Raw genomic sequence first — 26,744 nt, 5'->3', positions numbered from 1 at the left:
CCCTTGAATGTAATGGTGTGTAATAGGAGTTACAGGACTACACTAACAGAATACGGCTGCAACTATTGATTACTTTCTTAGCGATTCTTCTGATTACCTTTTTGTATTTATCGAATAATCAAGAATGTTGTATATAGATCAACACATCGATTAACCTCTTTAGCCCTATATTATACTTATAGTGCAATCTGCAAGCCACGATGCAATGCATTGAGATCTTATAGAAATTGGTTATTCTCTTTAAATATTTTGAAACTTTTCATCTTAACACACCCAACAAAGTGTTATCAAATATTAATAATATTTCTATTCAATTAGAATCGATTAAATTGGTTAGTTTCATTAACAGTTGCACCCCTACTAGTGTTAAATCTTACACGGACCCCTAACGTAATGGAGAGTCAACAAATTAAGACGAGGGAAAGCGGCAAAAGTCTGATAAGAATTTCTTATTATTCCAATAAAAAATACATTCATACAGAAATATAACAATTTTGCAAAACAATTTCAAATAAAAATTTCATAAAGCATAAACATAACAATTTTACAAAAGTTTTTTTTTCTTATTTTTTTTCTTTTTGTTTCTTATACAAACATTTCTGTTTAGAACAAAGAGCTGTGTTCCGTGTGTGTGTGTGTGTGTGTGTGTGTGAAAGATACACGTAACATTTCAGGGGAAGGAATAGGAAGAGAAATGGAAGAAGGAGCGAGATAGAGAAGTGAGAGAAGTGGTTTAAGATGCAAGCAAACATGGAGTAGAATCAAGGCTCAATTACCACCTGAACAGTATTGGCTGCCATTTGGGAGCTCTCTTATCCCACAGTAAAAAAAGAAAGAAAAAAAAAAAACATAAAACAAATAAACCTTAGCCCACGGCAAGTTTGTACTCATCCATCCAAATCCATGTGTCGGAGCATGCTACACTCTTAACTTGCTGCAACCTCAGACTCCCTCCACTGCAGCAGCACCCGAACGTTGAGCAGGCTGATTTCTGCTCGTCGAGTAAAATGTCTAGTTTAGTAGAGATAATCTCATCATTTTGATATCTACCCTTTCCAATGACCCCGCATATACTCGCAACAAATAACCCATAAGCAAATGCCGTTTTTAGGGTAAAAACAAAAAAAATAAAATGGCCAGGGGGCTTTGCCAGTGGTGTATATGCACTGATGGCAGGTCAGCTGAAATGGATGATCTTTATCTGGTTCCAGAGAGGCCATCAACCATACCCCAAACCCCCCCCCCCTCCCCCTCCCCACCCGGTTTTCATAATACTGTTTCAGCTCGGGCTAGAACAACGCTTCCCCAGACAGGTCAATAACCAACCTACACAGTCAGCAGTCTGTGACAGATTCCATGCCAACAAAGCCTTTAGCAATTCATTACCAAGAGGCAGTACAAGGCAAGGCCTGTCCAACTGCAGCCTGTTAATTACAATAAATCTTTAGCTTTTTCTTCAGTCTTGCTTGCAGGAATGGTGGGAGATGTTGGGGGGGGAGGCAGAGGGTGATGGTGATGGCAGGGGGCTACTGTGGGCCTTAAATTCTCATGCTAAAGCAGCTGCTTCGTATTCAAGTCTACGTTCTCCTCAAATAGGTGCACATGCATCCAAATATGTTTTTTTTTGCTTTGTTTTGTACAGTTGTGTTAATGGATTACAGTACATACTACACAGTAGTAATTCTTTTTTTCTTTTCTTTTTTAATCAAGGATTTTAAGTGCTCTTCACATACAGCATTTGTCTTACAGGGTCTCTCTGACTCAACCAAATGTGATTCATTATTATACATCAATTAATTTGGTGCAACTGCTCAAGGAAGTATCCTAACTAAATCAAAATAAATAAATAAAAGATACTCATTTCCAAAACATTTTTATACACTAAGCTCTAATCTAAAAAAAAAAGAGAAAATAAAGGGGCGGGAGGGGGGAAGGGGCTTGGGCAACTGTTGATAAAACAGAAGAGGTGCAAATTGATAGGTAATTGAGCCTTGAACAAGCTTTTCGAATCACCCATAGAACAAATGTGACCTCCCAAACGGGGCGAACCACCATCACAGGGCAAAGTCACTTGCATAAGGCACCATTAAGGTCAACAGTGCATTATCAGATAGAAAATGGAAAGAATGTACAAAAATCAAAATGTGTCCTCAAAGGCAATGGATGAGTGAAAGAAAACAACCAATAACTCCATTAATGACTTCTGTGTCTGTAAGCAGTGGTGATATTTCCAGCCAAAACGTGAAATAAGCATGAGGGATGGATGACGTTTAACAGAAGATAGATCGTCAAGGCTTTATGTACAATATTGTAACATTTAACCGGTTTGCGTTTTAGCTGCACTTTTATTTAAACTATTTGCAGTCCTCCTGATTACAGTGGAAACAGGAAAAGTTGTGTACAAACCCTAGAACCATGCAACACCTGTCTAATGATACTGAAGTTATAGTATACCTCTAAGCACACAGCTTATACAATTTTTACTACAAATCAATTTTGTAGCTTGTAAAAAAAAAAAGGAAAAAAAAAAGAAATAATTCATAAACCAGGCTACATAACACATTGCACATTTAGTAGCTGCACCAAAAACACCAAAAAAGCACCTCTCATACAGTGACTGGGGGGCAGGGGGTGTTGTGCCCTGGATCGCTTCCCAAGAGGAGGGCAGGGCAAGTCTTCCCCAACCCCCCTTTTACTCATCCAACCCAAGGCCCCAGTCTTGGGTGCCTGAGACACAGGCACTTCCTCTCAAGCCCATCCTCACGTGACCAGGAGGCGAAAAAAAACAAAAACTGAATTTGTTCCCCCCGAGAAACCCATTCAGTCCTCAGCAATATTGGTACCAGCCCTCCCCCCTCCCTCCATCCATACATACATCCGCTCCTGTCTCTGCCTCAATCCTCTCTGGTCTCTCCGCTCACGGGTGAGGGGGTGGTTGTTGGGGTGGGGGCAGTCAGCCAGTCACAGACATTCACAGTGCACACATGCTTACCTCAGACAGTTTTGCGTTTGTAAAGTACCAGTGTATCTGCTTGTCCGGGAGATTGACCCCCCCAAAACATCATGCACCATACATACAATTCATTCATTCCTTTTTGTGTCCATCTCTTTTTTGTAAATTTTTTTGTATTTTTTTTTCATGTCTCTTTAAGTCCTTCTCAAATTGATTCTTCCATCCGTTGATTTTGTCCTCTTCTTCATCGCCTGCACAAAAATAAGCAGATGACCTTCAGAGCGCCTTTTTTTGTCCAAAGAGAGGTCCGTAGAGGCACTGGGATTGAGAATGGTGCAAAATGGCATGCTTTGGCTGGAACACGCTCCCGCATCTCTGCTCTGGGGCAGTTCAACCAAGAGACCGGTCGGTCGGGAGACAGCGTTATTTCTTCCCCTTCGCTGCGGTTGGTTGTTTGATGCTCGCCCAGCTCTAGATGTGTCTCTTCATGTGAAGAGCCAGATGGTCAGACCTGGAGAAGCATCTGTATATGAAGGGCAAAGAAGAAAGATATTTAGAGTCTACAAATGGTTAATAGATCTACTGTGCTGCGATCTAAAATAACGTGCATTCAAAACAAAAAGATGGATAAGCTTAGCTTCTACACTACAGGCATCCGTTAGATTAGCGTTAAGATGAGCTGTAAAAACATGAGATCCTTTGGGATGGGAAATCTTTGAATTGCCTGAATTTTGTGAGTGTGTATCAACTTGTCTTAGTTGTAACTTGCAATGCAAAACACTCAAATGTGACTAAATTAACTCCGACTGATCGTTGTCAATCGTTTGAATACACTATCATTGTTTTCAATCTTTCAACGCATGCGCTTTGTTGCGATGGCACAACAAAAGCAGAGCACATCAATGAGGACCCATGCCTTTAATCCTATCTCTGTCTAACTGGTACATAGATCTAGGCCATGTTCTCGTTTTGCCTTACCTGTCACAGTGACTGCATTTAAATGGCTTTGCCCCAGTGTGCTTTCTGAAGTGTCTGGTCAACTCGTCGCTTCGTGCAAAACGCCATTCGCAGCCCTCCCATGAACACCTGTATGGTTTCTCACCTGGAAAATAGAACAAGCATAGAACAAATTGTCTTTAGTTTGGTCTGAAATGAAGATTTCTTTCCTCCAGTGAGCTTCTTCTAAAAGCCATGCAAGGGCACTGTGCATGTCTTTGTTTTTCCACTCTTATTGAAATTGAGTAATGCCTCCGGTCAGACATAATCATAGACAGACAGTCTGTAACAAAGTCACTCGAAACCCAGATTCCACTGAACCTGTTGGATAACTTCTCATCTTACATTATGTAATGCGAAACATGTCAGGAATGCAAAGACTGCTCTTACGTAGCTGAATGTAAAAAAAAAAAAAAATACTTTGTAGGTCAAGAGAGGGAGAGAGGTCCCGTGGAGAAAGCCACACGTGCAATTGCACGCTGCTAATCAAAAATAAGACGCGGTCAAATGACCATTCAAACCCTTCCAAGTCAGCGCCCCTGCCCCCCCCGCCCATCACCCTTTCCCATGGTGGAACTCAATCTGTTTTGAGGGACCAACCCCCCCCCCCCCCCCCCTCTCTCTCTCACCCAGTCAGTCACATTCCAGATAGATTAGGTCACAGTTTAGGTATCCAGCCATGCAGAGCTAATACTCACAGCACTCTGGCTGAGGACAACCTTTAATTACATTACACATTGGCCGGACAATGCCATTAGGGTGGAAAGACAAAAATAATTGCACTACTTTGAACATACAATTATAAGATTCTTTGGAGAATAATGTATTTGTGTGTGTGTGTGTGTGTGTGTGTGTGTGTGTGTGTGTGTGTGTGTGTGTGTGTGTGTATGTGTTTTCATGTTCTTTAACACTGAATCAAGATGAACTAGTTCTGCAAGGGGCCACAAAGAATAGCCTTTTTTTCGTCTTTATGCTGCAAGTGAAGATGTGTCAACAATCCCTGCTCTCACAGAGAGGACCCTGGCTGTCTGTTGCAGTGTTTTGTTAGCTCACCTGTGTGAGTGCGCTGATGTGCTTTGAGGTGGGAGCTCTTCGTGTAAACCTTGCGACAGCCGTTGAAGTGACACCTGTGTACTCTCCTCCTGCCGTCCGGCGACGTGTCCCCGCAGACAAGTCCCGTCTTTTCCGTACTTTTCCCGATCCCACCGGTCCTGATTTTGACCGGCAAGTGCAACTCGGCGTGCACGCCGGCGCTCCAGCCCTGCATCATGCTGCTGGGCTCTGAGCTGGCCTCCGGAGAGGATGGGGGAGTGCTAATGATGGAGGGGCTAAAAGGTCCAGAGCCGACCAGGACAGAGCCCAGAGGGTTGTGGGTAAAGCTGTGTGTGGGCGAGAGCTCCTCGGAACTGTCTGAAGCCTCGCTGCTGGCATCCGAATTCACACTGTTGGTGTCCAAAATTTGGCTGTCCTGATTGTCCTCCTCGTGGGCTATGATGGGGATCTTTGGGTCAGACTCTGCCTTGGCTTTGTCCCCGCAGGCCAATATCAGCTTGCTCCAGAGGTTCTCCGGGCTGTCGAACGTTACTAGGTCGGCTGTGGAGACGTAAGGCTCACTCTGTAGATATCGCTCCAGCTCCAAGCATGTCTGGATGAGAAATGTGCAGAGAAATGAGAAAATGCTATCAGCATACACATAAATACAATAGAGCTTCTTTTTTTTATCTGGAGAATGAAGGGGGGGGGGGGGGGGGGGGAAGAGAGAGAGAGAGAGAGAGAGGCTATAGTATTGTGCTGTGTGGTCTATTGTGGACAAAATGTTTATCGCAGATACAAACAGGAACTTCGCTGACCACTTCTGCACAATGCATAGGACTGCTTGGACACCACATATTTGCTAGCCAAGCTCGATGTAGTTATTCTGCCTGTCTAAAACACACACAGTACCAACCTCAGTGTTGTGCAAGAACGTATGAATTGTTGAAAATGGACAAATGATGGGTCCATGTTAAGTTGTTCCTGTGTACTACACAAGTACATATCCTACAGTGTACCACACAGTATAAGATACAAAAAAAAGCATCTCGGAAGTGTGTAATTGGTAGACTGCTGGAGAGCTACGCCAGAATCAAGTCAACTTCCTACTGGCAAAAGAGGCATGTAAGCTTCAGCACAGCAAGTGTTCATCTCACAAACAACGTGTCATGTTATCAGCAGCTCCACATGGGCCTTCATTGTGGAATGAAGCGGTGAGTCCATTTGAGCTGAGCTGTCAGCCCCTAAACTCTGACCACTTTCTGCACCCAAGTGCAAAGGGAGCATTTTAATGTGCATTCTCGTTTCAGCGGTCGAGTGACTCACTGGACGAATTTAGAGACCTTTTAAGGAAGCTGCCCCAACTTCCCCTCTTAACGTGAGCTGCTCAGCGCCTTGTCCTCGTGCAGGGGGGCCTGGCTGCTGACATGCAATCACATCCTTCCTCAGTGTCAGGCCAATGCTCTTAGTGGAGACACACTGGTTTAAGTGTGACTCAAAGCTGTGGGACTCGGCGAGCAAGGCCATTCATTATGAGGTGCATATGGCACAGTGGGAGCAGAGCTGACATGGCTCTAGGCATACTGCAACGCTCTCTTACACAATGTTTTCCAGCTGCACTGGTACCTACTCATGCGAGCTGGAATTGGCCATCTCTGACATTTGATTCCATCATATTATTGTCCATCTATCCTGTTCAAATCCCAGGACAGGATGACTCACGTGGTGCAAATGAACGTGCTTCCTTCCAAGCGGAATAACATTTTGGATACGGGTAACGATTGAAATAAACCAGCAAATGAGAAAAAGCATACTATTTAAAGCATTTCAGTTCAAGTAAGACGTACAACATGAAACACTGCTACAGAAGGGCTCCCTATAACCACAACACCTCTCTGCTTTGGAAACAATATGATCAGACAACAGCTCAAGTTAAGAGCTCTGTGCCAAAAATCATCAAATGCCCTGAAGGTAAAATGGGATCGATTACAATCACGTAATCTATCTCATGTTACAATACACATGATATTTCTGCAGCAGTGCAGTGTATCGCCACACACACACACACACACGCCTGTCTGTATTCTCATTTGAATGAGTAGTAGCTAGTCTGCACATCCGCTGATTGACGCGAGTTCCTGTCGCTCTTATCTCCCCACACAACATTCCGGACCGAATACGAGGTGACGGATCGCCTCTCTCTCTGACTATGTGTAGGTCTCTCTATCGCAGAGCTTAAATGCTAACCCTGCCAGCCAGGCATCGAAAACACCTGGTTAAATAACTCATGCTCAAAATACAGCAGACTGCTGCTAGCTGAACCCTGCGAGTTCCTCCAGTCCATGCATCTTCCCCAGACAGAGAGCAGAGCAGAGCCAATGCTGGAGCTGTCAAACCACACTGTCACTGTGCCCACACATGCTTGTCAACTTCACGCACCGAACGAACTCCGCACCACAAAGTAAGTCAGATGATAATATGGGTCTACACATTTATCAAACGTGCACCTCATCATGCGTATTCTGGTTTTAGTATTCGAATGACATAATGTGCAATAAACGCCATCATCCAATTAAACACTCCAGACAGACAGGACCTGCGAGTTGTCGCTTTACTTGGCCCAATTTTTTCCCCTTGGTTCTACACCAAATCTCTTCCCCAAAAATAGCCGATCTGCTATTTTGTTATTTTTTTGTTTTTTTGCTGTCGGTGCTGGGATTCAAGTGGTAAATACACATTTCCTCCTATCATACGCGCGTAAACATCCGTGTCGACGAAAAAAATAAATAAGTCATTCATAACTTTAAAATGGACTGAAATATTCACCTGCTGCCAGTACTCCTCCAGAGACGGTAAGGCTGAAAAATAGCCCGTGTCGTGAACTATTTGAAGTTCTTGAAAGATGCTGCACATGGGTAGCACATCCATTTTCCAAAGTGGTAGAAAAAGCGTTCAATCAGCTGCACTTTTTAAAGAGAAATATCTCTTCAGAGCGACGCGCAGGGAAGGGGGAAAAGTGGTGTTGTCAAGTATCCTTGTTGTCGTGCGTATACTTGCATGCGGCTTCGATGCAACAAAAAAGAAGAAGAATAAAATAAGACGCTCCGTTGAGTTGTTGATCGGACGATCCGTTCTTGCGTTCAAGTGTGTGTGTGTGTTTGCAAACACAGGCAGTGGACTGGATGGTGAGGAGAGTCGTGCGCTCTGCAAACTTCCCTATTCAAACCTCGCAGGCAACCCTCCCCCGGCGCGTCTACGCTCACACGGCGTCCACCAATCGGATTCCACCAGCGCGCCGGAGCGCATATGATATCACACTCGACCAATCGCGCGCGCCCGTTGATACAATTTCCCCGTGTCTCTTTTTTAATTGGTGCGTTTAACTCACGGCTCGGCTCGCGTTCATTGGACGGCTATTTTTAGAACTGTATATATATATACGCGCTGGCCTGCCTGCGATCCGTGGTCTTTCAGTGCTGGAGCTCCAGCTGAAGTGTTTTGTGTAAAAACGTTCCATGTTTCACCACAGAGCGCGCATGTGAGCCGTTGGCCGCAACACCAGTTTCCTCTTTTTGCTTTTTTGGGATACATTTAATTCTAATGCAACATTACCACTTACCAGCAGCGCTGGCTTGTGACATGATGCACTATTGCCTACAACCCTTGATTACACTCCCCCCCCCCCCCCCCTTCGTTCCTCCTTTTCTTTTACCTTGAAATTAAGTTTTCCACAGAAATTGGGGAAAATGGCATTCTGTTTAAATAAAGTCAAGTGGTCCACATAATTATGTTCATTTTTTCTTCATTTTTTTTCTTGAGGCATGTTTGTCAGATCAGTTATGATGATGTACAACTAAAATTGCACATCATTACAAAGAATCACTGCCATAACCTTTAACCAACCCCAGCATATTCTGAGGCAAACATTAGCCAAAAATAGCAGAGCTCACAATAGGGGTCAAAGAGTATAGAGCCAACTCATGTTCCTAGAAAAGCGTAAAAGTGTGTATTAATTCTGTCCTAATGCCATTAAACATTTTCATAATTGGCATCTTTGATGATTGATGCTTATTGTGGGCTTCAGTGTATCTAATGCAAATATGCAATATGTGTATTATAAAACTAAAGTTAAATGATTTGTTAAGTTTATTGTTTGTATTATAAATGTAAGATAGATTTGTACATCCTGTCTTGCTTGTGCAATGGGATTCCACATTCATGCCTCATGACAAGTTCCAACATCCATAATGCCACTTGCATGCGGTGACATGCAGGCATCTTCCATTGAGAGCTTCTCTCTTCATTCCAGTCACATTCCACCACATGTTTATTTGGCAATGGCATTATTACATCATGCAACTCATTCTTATCTGGTTCTTCTTTGGACGTACAGAGGAAACCCATAATAGCTAAGTCGAAGAGAGGCCGGTCTGAGTCCAGTTAATTGCATAAGTTCATCATAAAGTCAATTGGCTATGTGAATACAACATGGCACGCTACCCGGCGCAAGATGAGACAAACAACATTTTTGGACAGCACCCACATTGTTTTCCAAGTGTCTGTCTTCTCCGCTGCCAGCCAGCCCCGGCGAAGGACTGAGCGTCTATTGTGTCACTCTCGACTGCAGGGCCATATTTGTCACTCATAGCATCTGATTTAGTCATATGGTGATGCAATGTGTCTTATGAACCCAGGACCTGGCCTCAGAAGTCCCTTTAAAAGGAATTTCAGTTGGCCTTTGTGTCACTAATGGGAGCTATTCATTATGTCTTACCCAGGCCTCGCTGGACATTTTGGCAGAAAATAAAAGTTCAGTACCATTCACAATAACGGACTTTCTTTTTTTTTTTTACGAATCACAAACGTCCCGAAATATCTCGGTCAGCCATCGGAGGAGTAATGCAATGCTTGGTTTATCATGGCGCACTAATATAGCAGCCTTGATCGTTCATGCATCTCAGACTTTGTCAGAGGTCCTAACACTATCTGTGTGATGAATCACAGGGCTACCGTTGGGCTCCCTAAGGAGCATTAGCGTTGAGGTCTACAGTAATCACTTCTTACAGAAGGCCCCTCTGATGAAGCATTTAGAGAATGCGCAGGGTGCCGCATGGCAGCTTTTATCTGGGAGAAGCCAGGTTCCACAGCTTTTATCATCGTTATGCAATCCCAGCCCAGGCAGTAGCCACAGGAAAGAGCAATTACAGGATGACCCATTTTAATACATCACTGTCAACCCAATCAGTGAGTTGTTCTAAGGGGGTTTTTCTGGCTAACCTTGGCGCAGCGGAAACACTGGAGACCCTCTGTTCTGCTCTTCATAACGTGCATCATAGTAAACAAATCAAGACTTGTTCCTAATCCCAAGGTCCTTTTTTTTGTCCTCAGCACCACTTAGATTATAACCACTTGGCACTGTACCTGGTCAACTTTCACTTTTCCCGCTTTTTTTGGTATACCAAATTCTTTGAGAAAATAGCCTATCTACAAGCTCACTTGTAGATCAGCTCTATTTGTTGAGAAAGTTCCCCCAGAAACTACTTTAATACATAATGAAACTACTTTTAAGGAACTGAACCAGTTTGATTCAATAGAATGGGTACAGTTCAATGAAAAGTACAGGTCAATACAAAATATAGTAGAAAGGATAAAACCAGAAAAATACTTGTTTACATGAGGGTCCTCCATTTTTGATTCATCAGAACATATAAAGACATACAAATATACACTTATTTGCAAAACAATAGGGGGGGGGGCTTTAACTTTTTTGCAGAGACCAGTTTCAAATTGCAGCTGCCCGCTATTCATTTCAGTGGAAGTTGCTCAGTGGTTAGAGTATATAGAGTCACCGGATTTCTCCTCCCATCCACTTGCATTAAGTTTCTCAAAAGCGAGTGTATTCTGGGATGGATTGGGCCAAATCGTGAACGCGCTGGCCGTTGACTATCATTGCGCGCGTTCATGTATGAAACATAGCGTTCACGTGTCATCGCCCCATAACATGAACGTGCGCAATGCAGTGCTGGCTCGAGCTGCAATGTCCATTTCGCCTCAAGGTTTCCTCTCTGTGACGTCTCTATTATATTTTATACTCTAAGGTTTTGAAGCCCCCGGAAGAATGGTCTACTTCTGCATTTGACCACCAAATTTTGGTGGTCAAATGCAGAAGTGAAAACGAGCGCTCGATGTTAAAGCCCAGCTGCACGGGGTTTCCTCATCATAGTTAGGCCAATAGTAGCCTGACCTAAGCAGAGACATTTCTGGCCTAGATGGGAGGGTCGCGTCTCAGAAAAGCGCGCACCCTGATTGGATCTCATCGATCTGTCCGTCACCCCCGGCCCCTCCTCTCCCCCCTAGTGCAGCGCTACGTCACATCATTTAGAGCGACGCCTACGTGGAAGGGTTGACTCCCACTTTTAGACTGGTTCAGCCCACGGCTTTTTCCAGGCTTTCATCTTTCGCGCAGACGAAATGAAAGCCTGGGTATCGAGGCTAGGCCAATAGTAGCCTGACCAGTTGGTTTTGTGATGTCTGGAGCCTTGCTTTTAGGGCCTTTGAGCCGGTGCTGTGTACCACAGTGGTACCATGAGGTACATGCATAGTCGAAGAAACCTTGTATGAAAAGTATTTTTGCTGACCACTCCTCTGTGCTGAAGTTGATAGTAATGAACATATTTCTGAACTACCGGTATTTCAACCATAATACTATAAGGTGCTTATTGGTACGCATGTTAATTGATTTGATTTTATACAGGGGTGCAGACTGTGTGTTGTTGACAACTGATTCTGAAGTACAATGTTTTTCATCCTTTCACCTCGCAGTGTAGCACCAAGCGAGCAGTTAGCAAGGGCCGCTACAGCACCATCGATAGAGATGCATCAGCCTACGTGGGGGAAGGAGGCTATGGAAAAAATTGTCCAAGCTTAAATAAAATGAGAATAAAAATAATTGATTGGAAATCAATGCACATACATCATTCACTCTTTTGTAAGAAGGAGAAATGGACGCGGGGAGAGGAGAAGAAGGAGGTGTGGGGGGGGGGGGGGGTAGGGATCAATATTCATTGGAATCATAAATCAGGAGTGAGCCAGCGCTCGCGGGGAGAGATGATGATCGTTGGTCTGGTTTTGGATTACATACATACTGGGCAGAGGCTGTCCAGCTTGCAAATGCATTTCAGGTTTGCTCCTGTACCCCCACCGCACACACACACAGACACACAAGCACGCACAGAGATGCGCACGTGGGCATGCATTGACATGCAATGCACGCACACACATGCGTGCACGTACGTACAGTATGCACGTATGCACGCACAAATACACACACACACATGCATGCAGACACAATATTAACACTGACTGAACACGGCCTCTCCTTCTCATTGAAATGCATCGATGGTTTCCGTGTGATGTCGGCCTTCCGTCCCGCTGTCAGGCCACGTCTAGGAGAGTCTAGGAGACAGCGCAACATGTGTTTGTGTACAATGGGTCGGGTAGAGTCTGGTCCGTCACGCCGCCAATGATGGGTGGCGAGGCGGGGGCAGGGGGGACCTCTGCCTCGGAGAAGCCTCTTGACCTTGAGGATGAAGCGTGTGCTTTGTCTTCCATGTATCTGTGTGTGTGTGTGGGGGGGGGAAGTGTTTGAGCTGCATTACTAAGTGGACATGCTTTGCACACGGCAATCACTCAGGACACTCTTGTGACAGTCAAGTCTCTGATCCACAGGCTGATGATGAGAGAATCCGGTTCACAGTCAGTCGGAAGTGCGAAGTTCATGTAACCAGGAATAGCTTTGGACTTGGCTCTGTGACAGCCCCCCCCCCCCCCCCACACACACACACACACACAAATGTAAGATATGTCAGGACTCACATTTAACCAATTCCATCCTAGCATCCCTATTCTGGGGCCAAAACAGCAGATCTGCAAGCTCACAATGTGTTGAGCTGGAATGTGTTGTTAATTTATCCACGGCACTTTACAGAGATTGTGCATTACATTCACCCATTCACACACCAATGCCGGAGAAAACCATGCAAGGCACAAACCTGCACATCCGGAGCAATTAGGGGTTCAGACTTCAGAGTCTTGCTCAAGGACACTTCGACACTAAATATAACACTGTGGGAGCCCATGTTCGAACTGGGAACCTTGCGGTTCCCAACCGGTCACTCTACCCATGAGCCACTGCCGCCCCTACAGCTGCCTGCGTTGTTAGCTTGGAGATCTGCTATTTTTGGATAAACTATTTTATATAGAGTGAAAAACGTAGGGGGCCTACAGAGGCTGGAGGGATTCCGCTCAACTAAGTTGGTTTAAGTAGCTAATGCCACAGGGCATTGCAGAACATGCATTTGGCATCAAATTAGGGCATATTGATCAGCAGGCAAAGCTCTCCGCTTTATGTAGAAGGAAGGAGATCGTAAAATGCTCGCAAATCGCAATGTGTAGGTGAGGTACAGAGTCTAGGATAAAATAAAAAGTAAGTCAATAAAAAGTAGTGAAGTGATTACATTTTTGAGTTGTGTATGTCCTTGTGTGACAGCACAGTGTTGTAGCAACAGCAACAAAATAGTACAAAGAGGAACTATAGTACAGAGCTCTATAGGCCTCACGGCCTTGACTTTTATCAGTGAAGCGAACAGCAACAGAATCACTTTTTTGTTTCGTTATCTTACTGTAAGACATTCTTGTTTACTCCCATGAGTTTCCCGGTAATTGAAGAAAAACAAAAGAAAACGCCATCGTTTTCTCCAGCAAAAATGTTTAGTACATTTAAGCATGTAAGCGAATGAAAGTGAATGAAATTCTAGTTTCATTCGACCTTTAAAAAAATCTTTTCCCATGTCAGTTTTTCAAAAAGGAAAAAACAATGTGCACCGTAAGTGGGAACATTGTTTAATCATTGCGCTTTGGGAGGAGATTCATTTAGAGGATCTTAAACGTGCTGGAAAATCCAGAGGACAGTTCAATGGTCATTGTTTCACACAGGGCGGCGCATTGACAGACTGTGTTGTTTTTCCTTTGGGTGATGCCTGCCGTTAGTTGGTCGGTGCTAAAGGCTACTACCATTATTGCACGCGGGTACAGGAATGTGAGGCATTTTATTATTTGCCGCCAACCTCTGTGGGAACCAGCTTTCACTCAGCGTTTCGGGGGAGGTATTTATCCGGGCTGCTGGATAAACAGCGACCCAACCCACTGATTAGGGACCTTGGATGTATTCATCGCACATTTTCGGGTGTGGAAGAGGAGGAGGGGGTGATCAGGTTACCCTGACCCTGAACACAGTGAACTGAATGTGGTACTCTTTAGACGGGACGATATGGGATAACCTATCACCCAATTCAACAGGACACAAGGCAAATTCCTGGTGCATGTATTGCATTTTGCTGAATAAAGGGCAACACTGTGTCTCACTCAGTCTGCCGGTAGACGTTGCAGACACCAGTAACTGAGATTTAATCTGCCATTCATGCTAAATTGCATTTTCCATTTGCATTTAGATTTCCAGATGGCTGTCTTGTAAACAGAATTGCAGAAGAGCAAAAGTTTACATTTTCCCTAATGCAAGATAATTATTTCCAGTTATGTAACACACCTCTCAGTATCTTAAAATTCCAATCCCATTGGGCGATGCGGTCAACAGTGGGCGGAATGTAAAAAAATAATAGTCTCTGTGAGGACACTGAGAAATTACCTGGGGCCCCAAACACATTCACAAAAGACCTTGTTTGGGAAATACTGCCGCAATTTGCTCTGCATTCAAGGCATGTTTTTACACACACACAAAACAACATATGCCAGACATGTAGGTATGGCCTGTCGTTCCAGCATTCATTCCAATTGCTGTCAGTCACAGTAGTACATCAGCATTGCTTGAAGGACTGGAAAAAGTGACCTGACCTGGAGCACATAATAGAGGAAGAAAAAGTTATCAGTTAAGGTGCGTTATGGGTGGTGGGGGGAGGGGTGAGTCTTGTCTTTTATCTTCAGTTAGGAACTGATTCCAAATCTGTGTTTGTAACATCATGTCTCATCATCAGCCCCAGGCTGTGTGCCCCCCCCCCCCCAACCCTATCTAAAGTTCACGTATGCTACTGACCTGGGAGGCATGTCAGAGCCCGGGGGGTCTTTGTCCTCATACAACCGTGAACAGTGTGTCTCCGACGCATGCTTATCTCTTTATCCCACCCCTGGATCTGTCGAGCTATCCTTGTGGATCTGAATCAGGGATGAGCTTCTAGCTGAAGAAGACATCATCTCTGTCTGTCTGCTTCGCTGACAGGCTCTGTGAAAACATGGTCATACTGAAAAGAAATGCAGTTAGAAAATATACACAAATGTACAAAATTACACTTTACAGTTTGTTTGTTTGTTTGTTTGTAAGAAAATAAAAACAAAAAACAAAAGATGATCAACAAGTGCAAAGACAGAAATACTTTTATATTGACAGGTCTGGCGTTCTGCCAGAGATTGCTTTCACAAAGTTAAAGCTTGTGGCTACTGCGTGAAAGACAAAGGTAATGGAAAATCTTTCAAAGTGAAACTCTTACTAAGCGGCTACTGCAATTCGTCATGAGTAAGCCATGGGTCACACCATTAAAAGACTCCACTACTGCTGTAAGGAAGGCTTTGTACAGTATGTGGACGATAAGCTTTGTCAAGGCAAAGTTCGATACACTGCAGTATCATGTGGACGTCAGTGAACTTTTGCAAGAAAAGGTCCTCACGCCGAGATGCTATACTTTATAATCATTTTATGTCTTTGTCAGGACGCGTGAGCAGCATAGGGCTAATGCAGCCCCTGAACTTTTTGCAGGCCGTAAGTGTATGGGAAACACATCAGCCTATGCAGTATGCACCTTCTCCTAAGGTCGTGACTTTTAAAGGTTGACTCCAAACAGCCAGCTCTGTTGACTCAGCGCCTGTCTGTACATTAGTACACAGATACTGAGCCGGCTAACAGCCTGCTGTTGCCAAAGTAACAAATCCTCGCCACCATGACCTCACTTGCCGGCAGTCACTCTGTTAGACTTTGTACTGTTATGTCATTTATTTGATCTGTGTGTCACACAGGCATTTCCCTTCACACGATCCTCTCACTCTCTCACCCCCCCTCTACCTCTCTCGCTCTTGCCCTCTCTATTTCTCTTTCTCTCTGTTTTCTTTCACTATCAAAGGGAAATCCTATCGGCGTACCCGCTTGTTCCCCTTCATAACCCATTGTGTTGTTGTCTTTGTTCCAATCCATTGTGAGTTGTCTTTAGTGTAATGGTTTCCACGTTAGCCTCTCTCTCTCCCATTCGGACCAAATACGTCCATTTTTTCCCAAGCCTACATAATGGCAATTCTGTGTGAATGAACACTTGAGTGAACCCTTTGATCTTAGCTGACCCATACACAATACATAACAACTCCCTTTTAAAAGTAGAATGCAAACATAGTCATAGTAGGCCTACAGAGACACATGCAACCACTTGTCCTTATGGTTACCATGATGAGCAAAATAAGTCTCTGGATTTAATTATTGCTGCAGTAATAATCATATGATACACTGCTCCCTCTCTCTCTCCCCCCCCCCCCCCCCCACACACACACACACTCTCAGTAGATACACACGTACCTATCGCCAGCTGAGAATGAGTCACTCATACCTCATGACTGCTTTCCGATGAAGCACACACATTATTGTGTGTCTGACCGGCAGGTTCCGGGAATCAGTGTGTGAGCTGTGCAATGTGCCATCAGCGTCCACAGTTTCTGCCTGTGGGCCCTGGGGGAATCAGGCCAACATAAAGCAATGAACTAACCAAACAGAATTAACCCCCAAAGAAATGCTAATGAAAGGAGAAGGAATGGGCGGGGGAGGGGGGGGGGGGGGTCTAATGGCCTTAATCGCTTTGTCAAATAGGCTTTGGGGCTACGAGTGACACCTGCCTCGTTTCTCAAACCTGCTTCAGGGGCTGTCAGCGCTGATAAATCGTCAGAGCAGAGGTGGAAATATCCAGTAATGAGCTTGACGTAATACTATGAAATTAGGAGCCTGAGTCATACTCCCAGTCTACAGCAATGACATAAGGAATAATAAAAGATAATTTATCATGATAGAGTTACGACGCGCTTTAAATAAATAATAAAGAAATGACAAATAAAAAGTCCTCTGTGCAGCTTATATGAAGTCACCTAAACCCGATTTTCTAGGTCGTTACATTACTAAGCACAGAGTAAGGCTCAGAATGTCAGATGCCCTGCATCATTGCAGACTAGTAATTTATTGAAGTGTTTTGCAACTGTCCAAACAAGTATCTGTCATCAGAACCCTAAACGTTGTCACACTGAAGCTTTCAACACGACAGAGAGAGTGATACTATGCAGGTGACAAAAGACAGGCAGGCAGGGAGACAGGCAGGCAGGCAGGCAGGCAGGCAGGCAGGCAGGCAGGCAGGCAGGCAGGCAGGCAGGCAGGCAGGCAGGCAGGCAGGCAGGCATGCAGGCATGCAGGCAGTCAGGCAGGCAGACTACTATGGCAGACAGGTAAACAAACAGATAAACAAGGGCAGGGCAAAGCAGTGCAAAGCAGTGACACAATCCAGTGCCTCGCCTCCACAACATACACAGTCAAAACCAGTGTTCGCTTAACTAACACTTATGGGTCCATTTGTACTACACATGTAAGCTAATACTAATACTCTCTGGAATTTACTGTTTGCAGATAGACAGAGCAGACAGGTAGGCTAGGCAGGCTGCCTATCCCTGTCTGCCAAAATATTTTGAAATTAGCACAACAACAATGCACTGTAATCCGACACGTTGTGAGATTGGCCATTTGCAAATAGTGTATAAACTATGGCTAATAGTATTTAAAACTATGAAACAAATAAAATAATCTGCCTCTGGGATCTAGTGAAGTATACAGTAAATGATTGAAAAGCAGAAATGCTCAAGTAAAGGTAAAGTACTTCAAAAGTGTACTTTAGTGCAGTACTTGAGTAAATGCACTCAGTTACTTTCCAGTGTTTCCACCACTGGTGGAAGGTATAAAGGCAAGAGCGGTATAGAAACCCTGCTCACCTCAAGCACAGAGACTGTAAATGACTGGAGACATGTCTGCTTTCCCCGGGGAAAACACTACAACACCCCCTCGCTCCCTCCACAACAAGCAAACAACACTGCTGGCAACAAGACCCCAAATAAGTCGTGACAGCACCGGGGTACCTGAGAGACTCCCCTAATTGATCATTCTCAGTACACACACACACACACACACACACACACACACACACACACACACACACACACACACACACACACACACACACACACACATAGGCACATACCCTTCGCCTCGATCTTATACATGCATGCCTCGGATCTGCAAACCTTGGGTACAGTCGCTTTTCTGAGTTTTGTGTCATGGCTATTCTCGGCGCGATTGCGGCGCCTCGCTGAGTATTCTAATTCTGAATGCAGCCCCTTTAGTCAACACATCCTGAATACATTACGGCAGGGAAAACGCTCTTCATATCCTCACCTGGCCTAATATCGTGAAGTTATGGAGTGGAAGTGCAGCTTCTTTCTGCAATTCAACTCCATGCCAAACATACATACTCTGCATCTGTGATTCCCAGCCTGTGGTCTGGGGTCCACTGGTGGGCTGTGACATTATTGCAAGTGGGCCCCCAAATAATTGGAAAAACACTTGACTTTATTGATAACTTGGCAGCATTCATATTAAAAAGAAATAGGCCTATATGTAAAACAAAAGTCATTGAAAAATTAGTTTTCATTGTGATAGGAAGAAATTATACTACTGTATGTTAATTCTATTGATCCTAGCCGGAACACAATGGATTGATTTTTAAGTGGTCAGATGGGTGGGCCGCGAATGCTTTCAAGACTTTAGAGGCCTCTGATCCAGAAAACATCGAGAACCACTGTACTATATACATACAAACTATTACTATACACACACACACACGCACGCACACGCACACACACACACACACACACGCACACCCACATAATCTGCTAGCTGTCTACTTGGTAGCAGTGGTACTGTAGCAGGGCACCAGAGCAGCAGACCAGTCCAGCTGACCTATAGTGTGTGAATTAATTAGCAGCCACGGCACATTTTAGCACAGTTATTTGGGACTTTGTGTAGGGTAGGTGCGATATGTGGGTCAGTTGGGGAGCTCTTGGCGGGACAGTCCAAGCGGTGGGGAGTCATGTCACCTCACGCTATCAGCAGGCGACAGGCACTCAGCGCAGCCCCCCCCCCCCCCCCTCCCTCCCCCCCTGATAAAAGCCCTGATCCCGGCTGAGCCCGCTGACCGCCGCAGTAAACGTGCCCTCTCTTTTACGGAGGCCTAATCCTGGACTTTAACAATGTGCCAGGCCCTCCAGTCCAGGGGATCAAATTCTCCCAGTGGACTATGCATTAGACAAGCCCCGGCCAGCCCTCAGGCCTTGTGCCACCCACAAAGCCTGGAGCACAAATTCACTCAAAACTGACACCCCCCACCCCCCCCCAGCCACACGCAACACTGCACTGTGTAACGGAGTCATGTTAGTAAAAGCTGTGCATTCCTCTCTGTGTGTTTCCTCCTCGCTGTTCGCCTCTCTCTGCGTCTTCTCCATGGCCCGGTCGCTCTTCTATCCTGGACGTTTGTCTCTAGTTGTGTCCCAGCATCTGTTTGCTTCCTTCACGAGGCTACCGTACTTGAGCAACTGTGTGTTATAGCACAGTGTTTCTCAAACATTTTCACGTCACCAAATTGGTACGTATTATGCTCCATGTGAAAGGATTTTGTGCCAGGGACCCCCATAAGAGAAGATTTAAGATTCCTTCATTTTCGTGGGGACCCCATGGGCCCCTGCCCTGGGGGTCTACTGCCAGGTACTAGGAAGTAACACAGGCTAACATCGAAGCGGAAAGTTCTTGGACTAGTGAGCCGTCTCATGGCTGTTTAACTTACATTAGCCTTCATGGCGTTGCGGCAGACAGCCGTGCCAACCGGGCTGTGATTGCGCGGGGGGGCAGTGGGATCATATTCGCATAGAAACCTATTTCCGTGACACACACATACACACAAAAACTTGCACACATATCCTGACATGCAATTATGGCATACGACACTTTGGGGAACGCTGCAATTAGCGAGTGTCACCATCCAATATGCACGATTCTTTCTCTTCCTTTCCGTTTGTCTTGCGTAGACCCTTCCAAGAGCTGCACACTTGTCTTCTAGTGTTTCAATGCGTTGTTACTGCAAGGTCAGATGGGACAGATACCCTATGCCGGCGTCGGAACCTCGCAACTGTACGCGGTAATTACTGGTGCCCTTGATATTTGATGTGGAATGGGGATGGTAACCTTTAGTGTTTGCCTGTTAGCTCACCGAGTCCCCCCCCCCAACACACACACCCACACACACACCCACACACACACCCCCAGCCTCTGGGAGCATGGCTGGAACACAGGAGGCTGACTTTGGAGGGAAATGTGAAGTGTGTTTGCACGCCAGCTGCTGCCCAGGGACATGGTCAAACATGGAGGCTTGTCATTGCTGTGATGTCTGAGGACACCGATGCTGATGATGGGACCTGCTGTCAGATCCTGGGTGGTAGTGGGGTGAGGGTGGGGGAGTGGTGGTGGGGGATTAAAAGGCCGCGGGGAATGAGGATGTAAACTTCTCTCCCTTTCATGGTTCCACGTGTCCCAAATAATTGGCCAAACACTAAAGCCAGGGTAATTTTGTGGGTAAAACAAAAAGTGGTTTTTTAAAATGGTTAGACCAGTATATTCTGTAGGGAGTCTAAAGACATTTAACGACTTTCTAAACTCGACTTTTGTCTCTGTATTTGGTATGCTCTTTTCCCTGTACACACCAAACCTCTTTGCCCAAAATAGCTGATCTACAAGATGCCTGTGCATGTGTTGTGAGCTTAGTAGATATGCTTGTAGATCTGCTCCAATGAGTAGAGAGTAGGCCTACCCCTTTATTAGCTTACATTTTCATAGTGTTCCAGTTCCAAATTGGTGTTCTGACCTGAAAATGGAGAGACATGGACTCCTGTTACTTCTATAATAGCCATGAGTAATCAGAATAGAGATATTTAACACTTATTTTAACAAAAGAAAATCACTTACCCTACCTTAAGAATGTATTGATAACCGATTCACATGAACTTATGGTATACTATCGTTAGTTATATTGATCCAAGCCCAAACACAATCGATTGATTGATCATTAAAATTAAGGGCAGCGAACGTCTTCGAGAGTTTCTAGTGGGCCCTGATCCAGAAAAGGTTGGGAGCCACTAGCTATATAGTATGTACGTATACGTACATACTGTAGGTTCCACGCGCTTTACATGTGCTCATTTAAAACTCCTGCCAATTTTGTGGAATTTAGAATTTCTGAGTTCCTGAAAAGGAGCTGTTTCCTACAACAATAGAAAAGCTGTTGAAATGCTACGATCACAGATCATGTCAGAAAGTGGACAATGGATTGAAAATACTTTTGGCCTGGTGTGAGTTGTAGTTAAACAAAGAACCTTTTTTTATTATGTAAAAAAAAAAGAGAATAAAAATGTCAGATTACATTACATTATCCAGTGTGAAGTGAGTGGAACTATGAAATTATAATAGTCTCATTAATTTTTTGAGCTGTGCTTGTAAGATTGTGTGTGACACACCAGTAAGAGGATTTGCAGCCATAGACTGGGCTTGTGATTACTTGTTCATATGAGCGACTGTGTCACAGCGAAGGTTCTAGAACTCCAACTCTGGCCTGTGGCCGCTAATTAGACTAACAAGGCCTCCCTCCATAAGTCACTGAAGTGCTGCTTTAATTGGCACAAAAACAGCTGAAGAAAGCCCAGCAGCGATGGCCTTAAGCTCTGCACACACCTGAAGAAACTCTCATTTCCCTGTTGATTCTTCAAAGAACAACAATGCCATAAATTCCCACCGACTGAATGACTTATTTATTGGTCCAAACAATGCGTGCTAGTGGCGAGAGGATATGAGCATGACACCCACTGACCACAAAATGCCGTCCTAAAAAATCATCACGTCATGTTCTGCAGCTTGGTTTTTCAATCTTCTCCACACCAGTGGTTTGCAACCTGGGGTTGCTGTGATAACAGGGCCATTTTTGTTGCACAAAACCATAACTTGCATTTTTGAGTCAAACAATTTTTGTATTTTTCCAGTTTTTCATGTGTCTATGAGGTGGCAATGGACACCCTGGAGTCGTTTTTATGTGCAATGGTGTATTAACTTTGTATTTATGGTTTCTTCCTGGAGGCTGGAACCCTTGACAGTCAAACGGGCCAATGAAATAAACAGTAATATAGTGACACCACACTATCAGCCCCTCCCCTAACCCCTCCCCCTTTATCATACAACTACAGTTGTGGGTGAGGCTTCAGTTCAGGTGGATCACCACCCATCACCAACCACCAGGCAAACCAGGCATACTTAATGAACTGGTGGGCGTGCCCACATTAAAACATTTGAATAAATACTGTACACTTTTTTGAAAAAAGTATACCTCCTTCTATAACAATAAGACCTGATGATCATGTTTTAGGGTGGAAAAAAATCGCGGCACTCCATCTTTAAGAGTTTAAAACATGAAATCTAATCTACATTTGTCAAGATCTTTCAAATTTAAAAAACAACACGTGGCTAACATGTTTTAAAAACACATACGAGTGTCTGTGCTTGTGTGCGTGCGTGTGTGCATGTGTGTGTGCGTGCGTGCGTGCGTGTGCGTGTTTGTGCATGCACGTGTGGAGGGGTCTCAGCATGTGTTACCTGTAGATGTTAGAGGAGATCTCCAAGTTAAAAAAAAGAAGCTCGGAACAACACTGTCATCCAATCCAATGCACATGTCTGTATTGTGTTCATAGCTCGCCATAGTGTTGCGTTGTGTAACATACCTGAACAGCCACCAGCGTTAATAAAGATCTCACATGAACACGTACAAGTGCAGGCATGCCATGTTGCAACACGCCAGGTGTTTTTGACACCGTAGCTGCCGCTCTCGTACGTCTGCATGTTGTGCCAATCCCCTCCTAAAACACTCCTCCAGAATGGCAGAGAGGATTATATAACTGGGCTACAGACTCATCAATCTGTAGTCCCCGTGTTTATGTTCGCCTCGCACTGTTTTTCTTGGAGTCCCTCTGCTCGAGAGAAGCGCTGATGGAAAGGATGAGGCTCACTCGCTAGCATATACGCATATTTGGCATGCCTGGCAGAGACGGTATCGTCACGCTGTACAATAGCGTGCACGCGCGCGCGCACACACACACACACGCACGCACACACACAGCAATCTCTGTCTGTATACTTAACAAAAGTGCAGGTACCCCTGGCTTTATCATCCTCAAACAAAACGTGTCAGTCAGGCAACAGCACAGGGATTGACTGGGATGCATTGCAGGGGGAGTAGTTCCTGGAAAGGTGCCAACAAAAGGGAAACATGCCCTTCATCACTGAGGTTTATGTTGAAGCATGTTGCAGGAGAGGTAATGTGACAATGAGAGGATTAGCAACATCCTGCTCTGTTCTTTGACAGCTGTATCATTCATTCCAGGTGGTAGGACACATGTACTGTAGCTACAGTCACAGTCACACTTATAAAATAATTACAACTGTGTCATACTGTCCCAGGCCTTCATTCAGTGTTTCCGTTATAGAGCGTCGCAGTCCCACCCCTTTTCATGACGACGCCAGGCCCAGGAAATGATTCCCAATGCATTTTTCCCATAGACATTTCAAAAAATATTTATTTAAAGACCTTTTAAGAGTCCTACGAAGCCAACTCGAGTCGTGACAAATCATGACAACACACACACAATATTTTGGACCAATCAAATAATTACAAAGAAGAAAAACAACAAAAAAGTGTTGTAACCTGCTGTTTTTTTTCTACTTTCCAATTCTTTGTTTGGCCCAAAGCATTGTGTTTATTGTCATGATTTGTCACGACAAGAGTTGCTTTGTCCGCTGCGTAAACGTCTTTGAATAAATACTTTCTGAAAAGTCTATGAGGAAAATTAACGGGGATTTATTTTCCGGGTCTCTCGAGGGGGCGGGACTGCGACGCTCTATAACTGTCCAAAACAGGCATGGCAAGATATTTGTGGAGTGCCATTGCGCCAGTCACCTATACAGTATTCACATTCTTCACCAGTTTGCTACAAATTCCTATTCAGCCATTCTGTAAAAATCACATTGATTTAGTTTGAAAGGATTTGCAAGAATTGTGCAGCAATATGGAGGTGGCAGACAATGTGTGAATTCAGCGGCATTGTCCGCTCATGACCACCATCTTCGTCCATTGTCCAGCACTGGCTGAGACACTGAATGGGGCTTTTCTTTCCTTTTGATAAACTTCTGACCTCTACATATCTCTTCCCTGTGCAAACATGTTGACCTTGGCTCACCATTCAGAGACACGCCGAGGCCATGGAAAGCGCTCCGCTGTGGACAAGGTGCCACCATGATGAGCAGCAGATATCTGCTGTGGCATGAAGAAGTTGTGACTCGCAGAAGTTTGGGGTGGCGAACAACAGCTTGGGCTTGTGCGTGAATCTCGTGCTCGTTCTCGTTGTTGATAATGTTGCGACTAATGGCTCTATTTTCAGAATCCAGGTCAATGCGTTGTTGTTCTGGGAGAGCATCCTTCATTTCCCAGCTCCAAAATATATACTAGCTGTTTTCTATTACGCACCGCAGAGTGGCACTGAGTGAGCATTGCTCCCTAGGCAAGCGGTGCGGGGGCACGCTGTGGCACATTTGTAAAAAATTGCTCAAGTCTTCAGCAGCCTCAACTGGTTATTATTTATGGTGTCTCGTTAGCAAGCCTCATTGTTGATGCTCGCTCGGGGCACCTGCATGCATTTTCATCACACAAGGCTCATCCTCCCTGGCCTATCATGACATGTCGTTAGCATCAGGTTGTGACCGATGTTCCTCAAGTTTCACTGACGTGCATCCACCATGAATATATATTTTATATAATATATATATATTTTTTTATTTCGTCTGCACTTCAATGGAATAAGAGTTGAGGCAGAGAGGCAGCGGGATGAAGGGAGTTAACGGGGGGGTTGGGATTGGGCGGGTATAGGGTACGAGGCGCCATAGACCTACCGACGAGATGGCTGTGATTGCCAGCTGCCACTTCATTCAACTGCATTTTAATCTGGGGTGTCTGGAGAAATCTCGTTTCACAAATGACTTCTCTGGTAAAGTGCTAGTTGGGCTGCGGGGACGCGGCGGCAGATTCTGTCTGCTGATGTGATGCCTCCAAAACAAATCACCTGGATATGAACTATTCACTCCCTAATGGGAATCCATATTCATCCTGCTCTCCAAGGCGCTCCTGTGGGGATGCAGATGTGTGGCTGATTTTATATCTCAACCTCTTATCCTCTTCCCATCCCTGTATCCTAATCAACCCCCCCCCCCCCCCCCGCCATCCGCTTACTCATATTGGATTTCCACTGCTACACCGCCAGGTTTATGGTATACCGTCTTTGAGATTATTAATGGCATGGCACAGACTTACCCATATGAATATGGAGATCAGCCACGTTGTGCGCTGGCTTTTCGTATATAACCGGATTGATCAAAATCTCTGATGTCGTCTTTGACTGATGGTGCCACCTGTGTGCTCCTTCTTTCGCATTATCTGCGTATTTAAAGCTCTGGGGCTGCTCTGAGCCATGAATGATGAAGTCTCCTCCGCACAAAAGCTCCTTGAGTTACTACTTATCTTCAATTCAATCTGTGGCCCAGATAAAAGGGGTCAACTTCATGCTGTACATGGGATCAAATTGAAACTATGACAGTTTTAGTTCTGGAGGCCTTTTTTTCCTCTCCTCCTCCAATGTACAGTATTTACGTTTCGCACAGGCATCTGAAGGACACCTTCATGCTCATTGGCGCGCCAGGACCACGTCACTTACATGCGTGCGATGCTCAGACAAGATACGCCGGATGAATTATTACAGCGAAGGGGTTTTTATTTATTAACTCGCCCCATGGAAGTTGGGTGCATGCCAACTGTTGCTGCTGCTGCTCCGTTCAGGGAGCTATCATCTGTACTGTGCAAGGGCAGATAAATATAAGGGATATTCATGGGCACAGATAATGTATGGTCACAACTCATGAATGTACATTATGAGGGGTGGGGGGTAGGAGTGGGCCCGGGGTTACCCAGGGAATATGTGCTGGAAGGCCAGCATATTAATGCCAATGTCACCACGTCAATTAACTTAACTCAACAGAAAAGGTGAACAAACATGGATAATTATCGCCCCATACAGCTCTGCTCGTATCCAATTACCGAAGGATGTACAGAACAAAACAACGCTGACGGGCAGAAACCTTGTATTTCCTGTAATTTTATAGATTTATTTTAATGTATTTCCATAAATGATCGCAAGCCCTATTTTATACTTCATTCATTGTATGACAGTGACGCACAAAAGTAGTAGTATTTTGTGAGCTTGTAGATCTGCTATTTGTGCCTCATATTATTTTTTGCCCGCATGCAGCATGCTCAAAATAGGGACTACGTCTGTCTGTGGCTTTTGATGTTCAAAATGAAAAGTGTGGCTTGTGGCTCGACGCTGGTGCCATAGCTTAATTAAGGTATAGAGAGGCCACCTGGGAAACAGAAGGTCACAGCCAGCCTCCATTAAAACGCCTCCAGCAAAGGTGTCCATGAGCAAG

The 26,744-nt window shown here is 44.8% G+C and overlaps 1 protein-coding gene across 1 annotated transcript; it reads right to left on the bottom strand.

Annotated features, from left to right (window-relative positions):
- Window positions 1-434: 434 nt before the first annotated feature.
- Window positions 435-8,201, bottom strand: klf6a (Kruppel like factor 6a). The gene is made up of 4 exons (XM_083777928.1): window positions 7,808-8,201; window positions 5,003-5,594; window positions 3,932-4,055; window positions 435-3,476 (listed from the first exon to the last, which is right to left on the bottom strand). Exons 1-4 carry the CDS (start codon window positions 7,907-7,909, stop codon window positions 3,425-3,427), a joined length of 870 nt encoding a protein of 289 aa, XP_083634054.1. The 5' UTR covers window positions 7,910-8,201; the 3' UTR covers window positions 435-3,424.
- Between the last annotated feature and the right edge of the window lie 18,543 nt (window positions 8,202-26,744).

The sequence above is a fragment of the Protomyctophum parallelum genome (assembly GCF_964188405.1).
Source record: "Protomyctophum parallelum genome assembly, chromosome: 12".
In the NCBI taxonomy this organism is placed as follows: domain Eukaryota; kingdom Metazoa; phylum Chordata; class Actinopteri; order Myctophiformes; family Myctophidae; genus Protomyctophum; species Protomyctophum parallelum.
This window is presented reverse-complemented; position numbering and strand designations above follow the sequence as displayed.

Coding starts and splice junctions, on each gene's coding strand:
- klf6a (XM_083777928.1), bottom strand. CDS start 7,909: ATGGATGTGCTACCCATGTGCAGCATCTTTCAAGAACTTCAAATAGTT. Junction 5,595..7,807: donor TGGAGGAGTACTGGCAGCAG/GTGAATATTTCA, acceptor TTTCTCATCCAG/ACATGCTTGGAGCTGGAGCG. Junction 4,056..5,002: donor ACATCAGCGCACTCACACAG/GTGAGCTAACAA, acceptor TCTATTTTCCAG/GTGAGAAACCATACAGGTGT.